This window comes from Pterocles gutturalis, unplaced genomic scaffold (genome assembly GCF_000699245.1).
Source record: "Pterocles gutturalis isolate BGI_N339 unplaced genomic scaffold, ASM69924v1 scaffold2259, whole genome shotgun sequence".
In the NCBI taxonomy this organism is placed as follows: domain Eukaryota; kingdom Metazoa; phylum Chordata; class Aves; order Pterocliformes; family Pteroclidae; genus Pterocles; species Pterocles gutturalis.
In genome coordinates, this window is record NW_010135357.1 from 1051 (window position 1) to 18133 (window position 17083).

Genomic DNA, 17083 nt, shown 5'->3' on the forward strand with positions numbered 1-17083 from the left:
CCTTTTTATAATCTTTGAGATTAAGACTTCTCTTTATGTCTTTGAACTGTGGTTAACTTACTTGAAAAGAATACTGAAGTGGAAGACAGTCCTGGAATCTTGATGTTTTAACTTATTTTTTTATTTTCCCATTTATTTATTTATTTTCTCCTACTTCCTCTTTACTTTGTCCCTCTTTTGTGTTCTTGATATTCCTGTGGTTATGTTCCTATTTTTGCTCTACACTGTATAGGGGAGATTCTTTGTGAGGTTTTAATTGATGGTAATAATTGTTTGCTTGTTCTGTGTTCCTCACCTTTATGAGCCTATCTTGTTCTTGATGTTTGGCAGGCATTTTTGCGAAGAACTTCTTGGTATTGTTAGTGAGGCTTTTTATGTATTTGTAAATACTAAATGCTGTTATCAAAAAGAAAAGACCTATGTGGCAAATTAATAAAAGTTTAAAGTGGAATTCTTCTGTGTAGATAAAATGTTACTTTTCAGTAACCTTTGGAGTGAGGCCTTATTGTACTTGTAGGAGGGAATTGCCAGCAATGTGTAAATGCTTTGTTTTAAGGATTTCTGCAAGTCTAACCACATTTATGGGTTCCTGAGTTCACGTGAGTATTGCTAAATAATTGTATCTGTCATATGGAGGGCTTGTTTCTGTTGTGGAACTTCAGTTCTGGGAAAATAATTTTAGCAGAAGTAAAGGTAATAATTTTGCTTTGTAAACTGTCTTATCTTTAAAATACATGCAATTGTTTGGTACTTTATTTTTTTTTCCTCTGTAGAGTGAACTGGATGTACCTTTTAGAGTAAAAGTTGGTCAGATAGGTAAGTTTTTGTTTCAATGTAAGTATTGAAATGGAAATATTAGTACGGGCCTTAACGTCAGTCCTGCCTCTGAATTTCTTTTATCAAGCTTTTTAAAGTGATCTCTCTAATTGTCCTCGCTGTTGAAACTAGCATAGAAGTCTAATGTGACTGTCCTGGGTAAATCATCACATGTTATCTGGGAAGCCCTGTTGGTGTAACTTAACAGGCTGGTATGGAAAACATGCCTGAGAGATACATGGATGAGGAAGGGGCTGTTTAATACAGGCAGAATGTCCTCTTTAAAGGGCAGGTTAGGAATATGAAGAATTTAAGTAAGATTCCTGAAACTGGCAAACATGCCAAGGGTTTAGAAACTCTTAGATATATGTGCTTTGTTTGTTTTTTTTTTTAAATTCCTTTCCCTGGTGATCAGCATTGCTTTTTACCATGAAACATTTGTTGGAGATGCATGCCTGTTGTATTTCTTCTGCTTCCCTGGGGAAATCATGTTCATCCCAGTGAATTGCACTCCAGTCGAGATCTCATGTTTTGATCTGAAGTCTTCTGACTCAGACTCCGTCTTCTTGCTTAAATCTATGGGTTATATTTTCTCTGCATGTATTGTATCACTTCAAGGGCTTTAAAAAACGTTTAGGCCCATATGGTTTCTCCTTATCTTCTAAGGCATTTAGGACATCAACACACAGGGCTAATGCTCTTTGAAGCCTGAGATGTTGTTTGAACTAAGTGCAGCGTGGATTTTTGTTTTGATGTAACTGTGTCTTCTTTCTTTAGATAAACTTACCCTGAAGATTCCTTGGAAGAATCTCTATGGCGAGGCAGTTGTTGCAACTCTAGAAGGCTTGTATCTTCTAGTAGTTCCTGGGGCAAGTATGTAGACTCTTCAACACAGTTGAATAGTAGTTGCTTTTATGGAAATCCTTGATTGTATGCATTCCAAGTTCAGTTCAACAGCCAAGTTTCATCTGCAGTGTTTTGTTTCCTACTATGTAAAAATAGCAATTTCAGAGACTGGATGCAGCTTTCAGCAATTATACCTAGAATAGCCTTTATCTCCAACAAAGTGTTCTGTAACGTAATGGTGAATGTGGTGTGCATTGCTTGATTATGCATTTATATAACTTGAAATTTAGGATTAAAGCTGTCCAACTTGGCTTACAGGCATTAAATATGATGCAGAGAAGGAAGAAAAATACTTGCAGGATAATAAACAAAAGGAACTGGCAAGAATTGAGGAAGCCTTGCAGAAAGCGGCAGAAAAAGGTACTGAGTAATAATAATAATACAAATCTCCATTGGAATTTGAGGACTTAAACTGCTATGAAAGAAGACTCCTGTTTTGTGTTTGACTTAGTAAATTTTGTTTTTTCAAATGTCTAGCTAATCTTACTGCAGTGCTCTGAAAAGCCATTTTCCTCTAAAGCTTGAAAGAAATGTTATTTGTTTTGTTTACCATACCTGTATCCAGCTAGCTTCCATTGGAAATTGGGAATTTGATAATCTGGTATGTCTGTTTCCTTTTTTTTTTTCCCCCCCCTTCTTCTTAAAGCTCTGGAGGAACAGGACCAAAGATAGCAACATTTGCCTCATGCAATTCAGTTTCTATCTTGCTTTAGAGCTTCAGTAATAGATGTTTAGTAATGTGTCGTAGAGGTGCATGTGACAGGTTGTTCTTTGCTTAAGGGAAACTTTTTAAGGGGAGTGGTAAGGTTTGTGAATTTTTGCTTAAACAGTAATGCTTTCATTTCGGTCTCAGCTGTCCTTTTATTATGTACTGCATTTTGACTGGTTTGAGAAATGACACTTGAGCAGGAAATAATTTGTGACACAAGAAAAGAATTGAACACGAACATAAGAAACTTTATTTAAACTTTTGATCTAGGTCATTAAAACTTTTAAACTTTCAATTACAGGTTAAAATAATTGATCATTGCAGCCCAGTTAATCTGATTTGTCATTTTTTGTTTGGTTATTTTTTTGTTGTAATGAATATCTTTAACGAAATTGTGGTATAAATTAGGCTTGTCTGGACAGAAACCAAGCTGAGAACCAATGACAGGTAATGACATATGGTAGAGTAAAAAGTTATTAACTGAAGTTTTTGTCTGAAGTGAGACCTGTTTGCTGTGCGGTGTAGTGGTTCTTAAGACACATCTCTAGGATACCTGTAATACTGGAAGTCATTTGCATTGGAAAAGTTACTGAAAATGAAGTGATACTTAGAACACTTGGAAAAAGATAGTTTGATTGTAATATCTTTTCTTATTTAGTTTTCCAGTTCCAGGCCTCTCTACTGCCTTGTTCCTGTTTGGCTTGTTTGAGATGTACACTTGCAGTTTGCTTCAAACGGCAATCTGGCAGTCCGTTTATAGTGAAGAAAGAAGCCTTGCTTTATTTCTTGTCTTTAATATGCCAGAAACTGTATGAGACCTAAGACAACTTAAGTGAATGAATTTTGGAGACATTACGTCATACTGGGGCAAAGGAGTGTTCATAGAGGTTTAACCTTGGTTACTCAGGACTTGTATGTTGTAAAGCAGCAGTGTTTCAGCTGTTATTCTTTGCACCAGTAGCAAGGGGATGAAGGGATAATATAACAAGAAGAATTTAACCTAATGGGTGCTGCTTGAGGAATTCCGGTTCTGGAACTTCGTATAGATAGGAGTGAGTGTGCACCTGTGACAGTAGCCTTTTTTTTTTTTGAAAGGATTTTGAAACATCCAGCATTTGTAATCTTTTTGAAAAAAAAATTATACCTCTGTAGCTCAACTCCTAAGAACTAGAATTAGGCATGTTTTGCAGTTTTAAAACTTTCAGCCTTGTGAAGGAAAATCTAGACAAACATTCAAGTTGAATTATTTTAAACGGTAGTTTTCCTCTCAGTCGTATTGCAGCGTGATCCTTTTGGGTCCCTTCCAACTGGAGATATTCTCTGATTCTGTGATTGTATCTCAGTAGTAGCTATTTGTGTTTCTGGTGTTGTACCAGAATATTATACTCAGGAGGACTTGTATTGTTCTTGCGTGAGCAGATCCCTTGCTTTGGCTAGGTACAGAAGTCTGAGAGCCCAAGTTGCTCTGTTGTACCATTAAACTAGTAAGAAATTCAGCTCTTTCTGTAGGCTTTTAAGAGCACATCGTAGGTGCCGAAAATCTAGAAAATATCTTGAATAGAAAGTTATCAGAGTCCATGAATTCTCATCTGTATTTGCTTTTCTGACTAATACTCACCGTAATGTCTCAGTACTTGCATTTAAGAGCCTCTCAGCGTAAGCAGTCCTGGGTATGTTCTTTAGGCGTGCTATTCAAATGAGTCGCGGCAGTGCATGGTTTGTGTAGTGTGATGGGGAAGTGATAACAAGCTCTGCTGACACAAGCTGACAAAACAGTTTTCTGTTTTCTAAGCTATTAAAATCTATCAGTATCAAAGCACATATATGGATACCAAAGCTTGCAGCTCTTGTCTTTTGGTGGTTATAAGTAAAATGTCTATGTAGATGATGTTAGAAACTAGACATTCTTAAGTGACTCTGGCTGTTGGATACTATAATGGAAATACTAATGTGTAATATGAATTTTATAAACTTAACATTAAATCAGGAGCTGATTTCCTTTTTTTTAAACAAAATGCATTTTTTTGGTTATTTGCTGCAATGTGGACCAAGGCACTCACTCACAAGATTCCTTGTATGGGTTGGAGAGTCTGATTTACAAGGACACAAAGCCTGGTGGGTATGCATGGTTACATTTTGCACATGCATGATAGGTATGCAGCTTACCTTTTTAAAAGAAGAAAACAATACTTGTTTGGTGAGCATCCACATATTGATGGTTCTAGAAATAAGATTATAATGACTGTGGATTCAAGTGGAAACTTGCAATGGGTAGTCCTGTCTTAGTTGAGTGGCTGTTCAAGAAGATTAAGAGACCATTTACGAAGATTTCCATCAGCCACGTCGAGCTCAAGAATGTTATAAAATGCTGACAACATTCTATTGTAGCTTTAAAACACTATTTCCAGGTGTTTGGAGAATACAGGTTAATTGCCCTTACTTAGTGTCTGGGCTTAAGAAGTTCAGGCTGTCTTGAAACTGTGGACAGGCAAAGTGAACCATAGCAGGTTGAAGGCATTTAACATGCTTTTCAGAAAGTTATTCTTAGCTAAAATTACTTAATGGGCTTTTATCTGAGCGCAGGTTTAGAATTAACTTAAAATCATACATTCAGTTTCTCCATAGTAATGGATGTGGGTAATCAAGAGGAAAATTGTTTTAGTTTTGTCGTACATGGTAGTGAAGTCTGAGAACTATTAATTCAACAGTAAGTGAAGGAAGCTGCTTTTTAAAATATAATTTATGGAGGATTACTTGTACTGAAGGATCCAAAAGAAAACATTGTTTCTATTTGGCATAGTTTTTTCATTTTGTTACTTGTAGGGTGATTGCCTTACCTGCAAGACGGGTTGAAATCTTGGCAGGTATTTTCTCTTCCTGTATTTGAACAACGATGCAAATTACATACAAATAAAGTTATTCCCCAGAGTTAAATACACAGCTGCACTTGCTTCCTTCTTACTTTAGTGGGATACACCCTTCGCATGCTGCAACCTCTTAAAGTTAAGCACAGGCAGCCCTTTTGCACAGTTCTTTTCCCTTATGTGGCCAGAGAGGGGAAAGAAACAATGCAACTCACCAAACTGGTTTTCTTTAGAAATGTGGAAAAAATATGAACATGAATTTAATAAATAAAATGTATGTGATTGTGTGGGTCATCATTTGTGTGTAAATAATAGAATTTAATTTCATGTGAAGCTTTTAAAGAGTCATCATTTTTGTATGCATTTTTTTTGTAGTTACTGGTATTTTTCTTTCAGATTGCTTTCATACCAAAGCATTGATTAGCATAAGAATCATTGAAAAATGCTCTTTGGGTTTCCACATCTCAAATATCTTAGCTTGGAAGTTATACCCTTGTATGGTAGAAGCCTCTTCTGGATTTCAATTTCCACTTTTTTTTTACCCCATGTGTATATTATTAACTGTTCAGTTAAGACAATTATACCTTTGCCTGAGCTTATAAAAAAAGCACTTGGATTACAGGAAAACTTTTTCACCAGGGTTTCTAATAAGGAATCATGGCTCAGTTTTTAGCTCTCTTTTGTACGTAAGTGATCTGGAGTTATGTTTTGGAATGCACTCATGAAGATGTCTGGGTATGTATTTGCTGAGAAGCCTGGTGATTATTTGTAATTCCTCGAACTCTCGAGATGTTACGTAAGAACTATATGAAAGTTGAATTCCATGTCTTGACCTTAAAATTGGCAGGACCATTGATCCAGTAGAAATTTGAATACTTAAGCTAAAGTTTTTACTGGCTGCTTACTTTACTTGGGCTTTGGACTTGAGTGACTTTTTTGAAACAAACAAACAACAAAACCAAAATAAATCAAAAACCAAACAAACAGGCTTCATTTGCTCCCCTGAAAGTGAATTTAGGTATACATAAATTATAAAGAATAAGGCTCTGTGCTATGAGAAGTAGCTGATTGCTTCCTTAACAGATCTGCAATTCTTTAAAAGCTTTTAGTGAGACCTTACTAAGGCATTGTTTTAAGACAAGCTAAACTTGCTTCCATCTTTTCCTATGCTTTCTTACATTTCTGCTTTACTAACTTGAATTTTATCCTTTTCCCAAAAAATTGCTTGCACTGAAAAAGGACGTAAGCGTAAAAAGTATAAAAAGCACTTTAAGAGACCCTTTAAAGGTCGTGATCACTCTAAAGGTGGGTACAAGTTATGGCTTTTAACTTTAAAGATTTTTTTTTTACTTTCTGTTTGGGTTAGATTTTCTTAGTCTTGGATATGCATCCACTGATACCTTTTTTTCTCCTGTTTGAAAGAGAGGATGTAATTGGAGAGAGCTTTTCTTTTCTGTTTATCTGTTCTCTGGATCCAGAAAGACTGAAGAGAGTCCTTGTTTCTCTCTGCTTGGGTAGCTGCACTTGTTCTTCAACTTGAACTATCTGTCGCATTTCCAACAAATGTACGCGTTTGGTAGGCTGTCACACTTCACTGTGGCTGTTGGAGAAACTGCAGGTGGAAGAGAATTCATCTAATTTTTGTAATATTCCAGTAACAGCTATGTAAAGTAAATCTGATACCATCCTGATGATATAGCAGTAAACAGTCTTCGTGAGCACCTTTTAGCTTCTGTTCTAAATAGCTAGCGTAGTGTTATGACTGATATTTTGACAGCAATGAAATTTATGTTTTTCCCCAAGAGGAAAATCATTGTCCGTAAGTACCAAACCATGCAGATTTTCAGTATTAGCATGTGACTAAGAATGGGTTACCATATCCTGTGTGGTTGTATTGTTACATTGTTTGATCTTGGAGGAAGCTGCAGCATAGACTGGTAATTGGAGTAAAAACTTCGGGGACCCTAGATAAGCTTTGTAAGGTATCAAACTTTTATTGCTACTGGTAGCTGCATCTTGCTGGAAAAATGCTAATGGCTTGCCAGCTTGCACTTGAAGTTAATGAAGTTTTGATAAGTACTTCTGCCCTTTTATTTATCAGTATTATGTTGGTTTCTGTTAATAGGGAATGGGAGTTGTGACAAAGGAGTTGCATGTAGAAGTGGTGTAATGTTTTGGTTTCTTCTGAGTTCCTGACTAATTTTTTTACTTTATATCAAATGCTCCCTTGACTAAAACAGTATTATATTATGTTCAATAGTGAAGTCTTTTCATTTCTAAAGGAATCTCCTGAACCTCTCTTAGAGCTTAAAAAAAAAAATCCTAATTTTTATAGCAAGGTGTACAAAGTTATGTATCTGTGATGTTCACCATGCACTGCGTTTTTAAAAAGTTACAAACAATTAGGTAAGCGCAGAAGTCAAACTTGGAGTGCAACTCTACACCTAGTCAGAACCTGTAGTCCTTATTTCTCTCTACTTGGATAGCCATGACTGATTCTTCAACTTGAGCTATCTGGAGCATTTCAAACAAGAATGTACAAGCTTGGCAGGCTGATGAGTGGCATTCGCTGGGATAGCCGCTTTGTAAGGTGGCTACTGAACAAGACAAGGTAGCCTGTAAAGATAGCTAGAGAACAAGTGTCTGATCTAGCCATATTTTAGGTAAAATGTTAAGATGCTCAGCCTGAGGTAATATATTTAGAGTTATGTCATTAAATAGTGAGGGGTTGTAAACATTCCCCCTTACCTTGGCATGCATACCTCTGTCTTGGGTGGAAGGCTGATCTTCGGTGGATATGCAACTTCTGCCACCCTGCCTTGTTCAGCGTAAGTTCAAGTATCACTACGTGGCATAGCAAAGTCTGATAGGGACCTAGCTTAAATGGTCACAGTGTAAGTCCAGTATGGAAGAAATGGAATATTTCAGAGTAACTGTTTTCACTTATGGGTTTGCCAGCTTTTTATCTTTCTCAGGCAGTGTTGTATGAAAGACTCTAGTGGACTGGACTCTTGTGCGAGTATCATCTTCACCTAGTTATTCAAGGTTATTTTGTGTGAAATTATACCATCTTACCTATTTCCTTGTTGAAACCCCTAGTTAATTGCTGAGGGACTCTCTTAAGAGAGAACCTTTTACCTCAGAAGGAGTGAGGAGAACTGTATTAAACAAGAACTAGCTGTAAGCTAAACTGTTTTGAAACAGTTTCAAACAGACATTAAATTTTCTTATGGTTGTGTTGTGTACATCATGTCTTCTGAATATGGATGAATGGAAAAGGAAGAAAATGCAAATATGTAATCTAAATAAGCAAAAACTTAAAATGGTAAGTATTAAAGTTAGAATAAACATTAAGTTTAGTGTAGCTGTTGGTGTGATTAAACTCAATATGCAACTACTACACTGAATGCTGTCTTTTTTTATTGTTTAGACAAACCAAAGGAGGAGAAGAAAGATACTTTCTTAGAAAAGCTTGCAACTCAAGTTATAAAAAATGTGCAAGTCAAAATCACAGGCATTCATGTTAAATATGAAGATGATGTAAGTATGTGGAGCTTATTATCTTCATTTTAAATTGGGCTCCAGTGCAGCCGTGATTGTCTAGTCCATAGAGAGGAACTGTTACCTGCTACCTTGAAAAAGTTGCTGTGATTTCTTCTGCACCTTTTCAAATAAAGTACCCCAGATATGACTGAAAGCCAGAAATATTTTGGATATGTGGAACAGATATTGTCTCTTTCACCTTTTCCAGTGGTGCCTTGCTCACTAAATGTGGATGGTGGCTGTTTGTCATATGTTAGTGCGTGCAGCTGATGTACAGAATTTTTTTCCTGGGTAAAGTCCAGAATGGCAGAAACTGGTGGGGTTACGGATGAGTCAGAAGGCAAATAGTTGAAGACACTTAATTTATAATTGAGAATGTTTATATGAACCAAACTGGTGTTATTCTAGCCTGCTTCCATCTCCCTTTAAGAAAATGATAAAGGAGTTTGTGATGAGGTAACTGAATGTAAAAGAAAATCATTGGATATAGAGTATTTCTGAAACCTATTTTGGGACTATTTTCAGAGGCACCACATTTAAAACGGCGGGAGGAATAGAAGTCAAAATGGTATAGCTGACTGAGATTTGGTACTCTGTAGTTCTTAGTTCTTTCCTGTATGAAGATTTTTAGAAGCCAAAAGGAAATTTTCAGCTTGAATTGAAGTCCTCAGTCCTTGCCCTACAGCTGTATTAGTTTTGGCCCAACTTAGGGAGTTCCAAGAATACTTCAGCTAGAATAATTAAACAAAGGAAGATCCTCAAAACAGCTCAGGATTTCGGTCAACTTTAATTAAATGATGCATCTCTGATTGCAGCCAGAGAAATTAATAGATGTTACTTTTCTGGTTTTGTAGATCACAGATCCTCAGTGTCCGATATCCTTGGGAATGACGTTGGGCGAGCTTAGTTTACTGGTAATGTGTTTGTTTGTGCATGTTCTTATATTTTCGATTTACTTGTCTTTGGAGTAGCAGAGAGGAAGAATAATGTATTAAGACAATATAATGAAAGCATGTGTATGGATGGAAGCGAAGACAATCTTTTATTTATGCAAACAGTACTTGATGCTTGTGCAAGCAAAAAGGAAGATGATTGAGGAACGTCACACTTTGAGACTAGTGGTTTGTTCTTATGATCCAAGTGATCTTTAAAACTGAATATGTTTACTTTCATAGGGCAGCTTATTTCCAGGCCTAATAAATAAATTAGGGCAAACATTACATCATGATGATAAAGAATGTGGCATTTTGCCAGCCCTTTTGAGAAATGAGGGAAGAAAATGTCAGCTAACCCTTGTTTAGGGGCAGGATAAGGAGTTGAAAATCAAAATGAATGGACAGATTTTATATTGGATTTTTACTTATGTGTATGCAGTCTAGAGAAACAGGCTTCTGTAATAAGGTAGCACCAAAATGATGCTTTCTGTGCTTTAAAGTATGGAGTAAAACCACAAATGTGTTAAATAAGATGCACAGCATGACTTTTATCACTTTGAACTTTTAGACAACAAATGAGAAATGGACACCTTCTATTCTGAATGAAGCTGCAAAAATAATATACAAGGTAATGTATTTTTTTTTTTTTACACAAGTAGAGAGAGCAGCTGATCTTGGAGAGAAATAATCTGGAGTTCTAAATAAAAACTGGAAAAAATAGTTTGTTTTGCAAATTCTCCCATTTTCGTAATTTTGCTGCATGTTTAAACAGAAGTAGAGCACAAATAACTGGATTTGAGGCATAACTTTAAACTCCATGGTTTAAATAATTCCCCTTAAATGCAAACACTAATCCCCTCATTAAATGCATTGTACAGCAAGTCTGCATGGTGACTATGATTTCCAATAGGTTGTCGAATTGCTTTTTCCTACTCTAGTTTGTATGCCTAATGTCATTGGGATTCTGGTTGCTAAGCAGTCTCTCTGTTTTCCCTGTCCCCGAAAGCCATGCTGAAAGGAGGATGCAAAGACCTAAGAAATTATAGGAACAGTATAAAAAGTGTTTAATAGTCCTGGCTTCTTTATTAGGCCAAATGTTGACTTTGTGCACCCTTGCCCCTGCAGTCCAGAGTCATATTTAACAGATGTGCATGAACTTGTGTGCTTTTAGAACTTGCTTTTTAGCAATTCAGTTGTCACTTCAAAAATAGTATTATAAGATTAAACACATCTCTGTTAACAGTGGATTTGCTGTATATTTTGCTTTCATTTGTTTTCTTGGAAAGCTAAGTTCATAGAGTGGGTTGGATACTGAGTGTGGAATCTGTTAAATGTTTTCTTTCCTGTGCAGCTTTTGTGCCTGGACAGCCTCAGTGCTTATTGGAACGTACACAGCAAAATGTACTATCATGGCTCCCGTGAACAAATACTGGTAATGTCAAAGAGAATGCACAAAACAGTACCATATTTTATAGCTGTTGTAGTATTCAAAACTATACTGTACTCATTTCCACCCCGCTCCTCAAACCTACAGTCAACAGTATTCTGATACCAGGGTTGTATGTTAGTCCATTGCACCATTCATAGCTAATATTTTTTTTGTGAACTTCCTATATTATCAACCCCTGTAGGTTTTAGAAATGGTCAGAAACTGTGTCTGTAAAATCATGTTCTACCGGCATATTCATCTTGATTTAATGCTGCTGCCCAGTACTATTTACTAAATATCCAGGCTATGTGAGCTCTTATGTCACTACTGTAATGAAAAAGGCAATATTGAAATAGTAAATGAGCATAGAATTAATAAAAAAATCAGAATATTAGATCTTTATCAGGACAGGAACTCCTGTCACATGTTATCCAGGTTACCTAAGCTGCGTGGCTGAAATGAACCAATGGAGTGAAGCCAGGTAGAAGAACAAGATGTTAAAACAGAAGAGTTTTTTTGCTTTTTAGTAAACCAAAGCTTAGGTAGGTAGGTAAGTGGAAGAAATTTGTAGTTAGAAAGTATTTTCCTTGTAAAAACAACTCTTAACATTGATGGTCTTTAAGTGCTTGTTCTCATTATATTTTATAATCAGCCTTCATGTAATAGCTAGTATCTACATCTTCCTACAAGCAGGCCTCCTGCTTCAACCGATTGTGCCATTGCGATTCTGAAACTAGATAAAATGTTTTGGTGTGAATATAGCATTCTCAATAAATTGCCAAAGAATTATAGTGTCAGACAGATCTCATTTTTATTTAAGACTCTCTTCTACCATGAAATTTCTCAGGCCTCTTGGGCTGTTCTGTTATTTTCTTGACTTCTTTCTGTTTTTAATTCCTCTCGTACCTGCAAAATACCAGAAGGCTCAAGTGGCTTCCTTATATGCTAAAACTGAAGAAGGGTAGAATGTGAGTAGGTACTCCTGGTACCTCTAAGGAGTTTAAATACAAGTGCCTGATGTACTGTGCTACATGTTTGAGTGTACACATGAGCTATACGTTTCTAAATTAACACACAGTTGTGATTGCAAGATGTAGACAAAAGTTGAATAAATACTGTACTAACCTTCCACTTGATATGAGAAACTTAGAATTCTTTTTAAACTGGTTTATTCAAACCCTTCACTATTAAGTGCTTGTGCTATATTAGCTTTCACATTTAGGGGGAGGAGGCCCTTGCAAAATACAAGTTGGTCTACTGAAAGCTTAGAGAACTGTAAACAAGTAATGCTCTCCAGCAATTGTTAGCCAGTATCATATTCCTTTACAGGAACAGTTGAAAAGAGGAATTCCACGTGGTGGTAGCCAGCCTCAAGACTACCAGTACAGTAAGTAAGCTAGCAATGAGTCAGTATAAACTGTTCTGAGCATGGAGGTATACAGCAGCCTGACCTGATCATGCAGGCATGGCCATACTAACTTTATTTTACAAAAATATAAACATAATAGAACATATGAGAGCTTGTATGCTTTTTGACTACTGCTGGGCTATCAGTTTTTGGTAAGAATTGCATCTTGATTCTGTGGGTCTTGAGCATACGCATTATAAGTACAAAGTGGTCAATATATCAGGCAGTGGAAAAAAGTAAGATCACTTCCCATACTTTAATTGTAAACGTAATCTCATTTTTTTCTCTAAGTTTTTAGACCAGTATCAGCCTCTGCAAGACTATACATCAACCCATATGCAGAATTAGAACTAAAAACTCCCAAGCTTGATTGTAATGTAGAAGTACAGAGAATTGTAGTTGAATTAACTAAGCCACAGGTAAGTTGGCTTGGTATCTCTTATCATTTGTTTCAGAGTTTGTGGTGAACTGTAGGATTTTTTTGTTGGAAAACCTTCTTTGGGAATTTTCTGCTTATGTGCAAGTAGACTGTCTGAACTGTTTAGCAGTAACTCTGGGAAAAGTGTAGGATCATTTTCCCTTTCTGTAACGGTCACTTGCTGGCGCTAGATCCTGACCATCTGACCCTGTTATCTGTGTACCAATAAGGTTAACTAATGCAAAGGCAGTTCTAAAATTAGGGAATCTGGCTATTGACAAATGAAGAGAACACAGTTGGTTTGAGAAAGCCTGAGACTTTGTGCTGAGCAGGCTAACAGAAATACAAATTGTTTTTGTTCTTCTAGGAAACCAGAAGTTTGTATGGTAGTGTCCTTTGAAAGCAATGGGTATAGTTAATTTAATGTTACATAGTAATGAAAATGCATAGGCTTAAATTTCTGTATAGTGTGGGGAATACTGAAGACCTTGATATACATGTCCTTTAAGCACTGTGTGCAACAAAATCTGAATCTCTGCTAAGAAACTTGTTTTTCTGTGTTTAGTACCTCAGCATGATAGACCTTCTGGAGTCCATAGATTACATGGTTCGCAATGCACCGTACAGAAGATTTAGGCCAGATGTAGCTCTCCATAAAAATGCCAGACAATGGTAAGCTGTGTACATTCGTGCACTGTTCGGGAGGTGCTGGAGTCCTCTCCAGTCTCTTAATTCTCCTTTGTGGTTAAACGTAGTTTTAAAACTAGATCTCATACATCATTATGACTTGCACAGAGCTTTGCCAAGCCAAGTAGAAAAGACTTGCAGAAGAGAACATGTGAAAGAACCAAGTGATGAAAATCTGACTTGCAAAGCTAACCCTGGTCCCCAAAATCTCTGAACAAAATGCCTGTCTTCTCTCTAGAGGTTAGAATATAATTTTAGAAAGACTAAAGGAAAAAAATGTCAGAAGTATGTTATGTCAACTGTAATTTTTAAAGTATTGAGCTGATATGTTTCTGTGGATTTTTTTTCTAAGTACTAACTGATGCTGATTATCAAAATGCTTAAGTGTGCTTAGTGCTGTTACAGCCCAAATTTGCAAACATGCAGAAGTCATTAAAGAATGTAAATTTATAGTTCTTCAGGCATTAATTATAATCCTTCAGTCCACTTTTCAGAAGTGATGTTGAAAGTATTAAAATTTTTATAAACGAAGTTACTCAAATGACAAGTGGTAAACCAAGTGTTTGCATATTAGTGACCTACCTCTGAACTTTGAAGTTGTAATGCATAAATGAAATGGGAAGTTGCTCATAAGTGTGGAATTATTGTAGGTGGCAATATGCAGGTAACAGTGTTCTTGAAGTTCACATCAAAAGGCATACTCGAATGTGGTCATGGAATAACATAAAACAACATAGGCAGCTTCTGAAGAGTTACAAAAACGTGTACAAGAACAAGCTGACACAGAGTAAACTGTCAGAAGAAACACAGAGGCAAATTCAGGTATGTGTTTTTTCTCTTTGGAGAAAGTATGTTTTGAAGCCTTTATGAAATAATTCTTTAAATGATGGTAGTCAAGGTTGGTGGTTTTACAATAGCACAAGAGTTCTGTGGAAGTACAATTTTAATCTGAAGTTCAGTTTAACCTATTGTGGAAAGAAAGAAAATATTAGTAAAGAGACATTTAAATAAACCCTTTTTGGTTGCAGATTGATGAATTTGGTTACATCTAATGAAGTGCAAGATTGATCTATTTTAAAAAAAAAAAGACTGCCTAACATAGGGTTTCATCTTCTGGTGAAATTCTTGAGGGGGTATACCCTTGAAAGAAAGGAGCAGGTCTAGAAAGAATTGGAGTGTAAATATGAAGGAACTGATAGAGAAATTGTAATGGTGAGCCTTTCCTAAATGTGTTACAGAGGCAAATGATTTCATCATACGTTTTTACAGGACCTAGAAAGAAAACTTGATGTCTTCAATATAGTCTTAGCAAGACAACAAGCACAAGTTGAGGTAAGAAATAATTTTTGTTGAATAATATTGTAACACTTCAAATAGGATGGTTTTGTCATGACAGTGTCTTGAAAAAATTTGTGCTGATGAGTATGATAGGGTAGTTAGATGGGAAGGCAAGTTTCTTATGCTTCCAGGACAAGAGTAACTCAATCTCCAAACTGGAAGCCAGTTCCAAAAACCTACCAGTGTATGTGCACAGTGTTAACTGCTCCCCACTTTGTACCATTCAGGCAATTGTCTAAAGGTAATGATTTAATGATTCTTTTCTTCCTTTGACTTCCGTTATTTCAAGACTGGTTCTATAGCTCTTCAAGACCAAACACGTACAGCTGTTCCCATCCTACCTACACCTTTAGATACTCTCTTTTTAGGGGACAGCTACTCTAATTAAAAGACAACTCATAGAGAATTGTTAAAAGGTAGATGAAGTTTCTAGCTACATTTTATTTTTGAACAAATTTGTGACACTTAACAAGGAGTTGCATGGTATAACATTGTGAAGAGTGCTATATCTGCAGTTAAGATCAAAAACACCTAGCACATTGAGGGCAAGCTCAGAATACTTGTCTTGTGAGAAGCATGCTACTCAGCTATTTTCTTAATATGGAAATTAACCTCTTTATTTGCATCATATAATTACTGTTCACTTCCTTGTAGCCTCAGTGTTTGTCTACACATCTGAAATGTAAAATGAAGATGAGAAAATAATAATGATATTTCTTATTTTTGAGATGTTTGTGGTCAGACCTTGATTTTTAAAATGCGAAGTGAAAGCCTAAGTACAAATTAAAAGTTTAAAATACATGTAATGGTACAGGATCAGTCCTCAGGTTTGTCACTACTAGATTTAAGGAATGTAATTGCTTCTTTTATTCTCTTAAATGTGGTCTTTTCATGTGGTTCATGCATTTTTGTAGTCCAAATGCTAGTGAAATATGTAGAAAAAAGCTGTCCAAAGTAACACATGCTTGTTTCCACACACACACACGCATGTGCGCCCCACCCCCGCCCCCCCCGATCCTCTTTCTGCTTCTGTCTGGCGAGTCAAAGTGCTCCTAAATCCCTTGTGGGGTGGTGTTGCTGTCCATCAGCTAAATGTCTGTTCAACGTGCATGCATACATACATGCATTATTCACAGAAAAACAAAATATGTAGTAATTCTATTAATTGTGTGTTTTACTGTCTGGTTTGTAGACAATAAGATCAGGACAAAAACTACTGAAGAAGAAAACTACTGAAGCAGAAAAAAAAAGTGGAGGATGGTTTGGTGGTTTCTGGGGTAAAAGAGAATCTAGGAAAAAGGAAGATGAAGAATCACCTGTTCCTGAAAGTAGGTGTAGACTGTAATGCACTAACTTCTATAAAGACTTTAAGTTGTTATATAGATTAAGCAGACAGTTATAGTATGTTCTGCTTCCTACTGTGCAGAAGGAGAGAATATGGCATAAACAGTGTGGTGTGGTATTGATCCATTTATGGTATTATTTACTGTTAATGAATATTGAGCTGGCAATAAAGGCATGCGTCTGAAAAGGCCATAAGCATTTCAGAAGCTTGGTAAGGAGAATAGCATCAAGCTTATAGCTGTGGTTTAATAGGCAACGACTGGAATACTGTGTTCTCATGATTTGCTGTCCAGACCACAGATTTGTTCTAATAGTACTCTCAAAGCTGTTTTCATCATTGGGGATTATGGGTGCTCTTGTAATATGAATTATATTGATTTCTGTGCTACATATGTAATGCCATATACGAAGACTGCTTTCACGTAAATTATTTTGCAATATGGAACTTAGTGTAATATGAAGAATCAAAGAAATGTGTCAGCAAACTTGAGGAGAGTAGAAAACAAATGGGAAGAAAAATGCTTGTCATTACTCATTAAAATGTAAGTTTTTGTGGGTTTTTGATTTTTAGCTATTGATGAACTAATGACACCAGAAGAGAAAGCTAAGCTTTTTACTGCTATTGGATATAGTGACAGCTCCCATAACCTTTCCTTACCAAAGCAGGTAAGCAACTTCATAGGGGG

At 36.2% G+C, this 17083-nt stretch overlaps 1 protein-coding gene across 1 annotated transcript in view; it reads left to right on the forward strand.

The window, feature by feature from the left end:
- Window positions 1–773: 773 nt before the first annotated feature.
- Window positions 774–17083, forward strand: part of VPS13C (vacuolar protein sorting 13 homolog C (S. cerevisiae)) — a gene marked incomplete at both ends in the record, with an annotated part of 66924 nt that continues 50614 nt past the window's right edge. Inside the window, 16 exons of the mRNA XM_010081842.1 lie at window positions 774–816; window positions 1594–1689; window positions 1981–2082; window positions 4484–4546; window positions 6535–6600; window positions 8726–8835; window positions 9693–9752; window positions 10342–10401; window positions 11125–11205; window positions 12532–12589; window positions 12902–13029; window positions 13594–13700; window positions 14366–14537; window positions 14985–15047; window positions 16246–16381; window positions 16969–17063. Coding sequence (XP_010080144.1) covers window positions 774–816; window positions 1594–1689; window positions 1981–2082; window positions 4484–4546; window positions 6535–6600; window positions 8726–8835; window positions 9693–9752; window positions 10342–10401; window positions 11125–11205; window positions 12532–12589; window positions 12902–13029; window positions 13594–13700; window positions 14366–14537; window positions 14985–15047; window positions 16246–16381; window positions 16969–17063 — 1440 coding nt within the window. The remainder of the gene's footprint in view (window positions 817–1593; window positions 1690–1980; window positions 2083–4483; window positions 4547–6534; window positions 6601–8725; window positions 8836–9692; window positions 9753–10341; window positions 10402–11124; window positions 11206–12531; window positions 12590–12901; window positions 13030–13593; window positions 13701–14365; window positions 14538–14984; window positions 15048–16245; window positions 16382–16968; window positions 17064–17083) is intronic.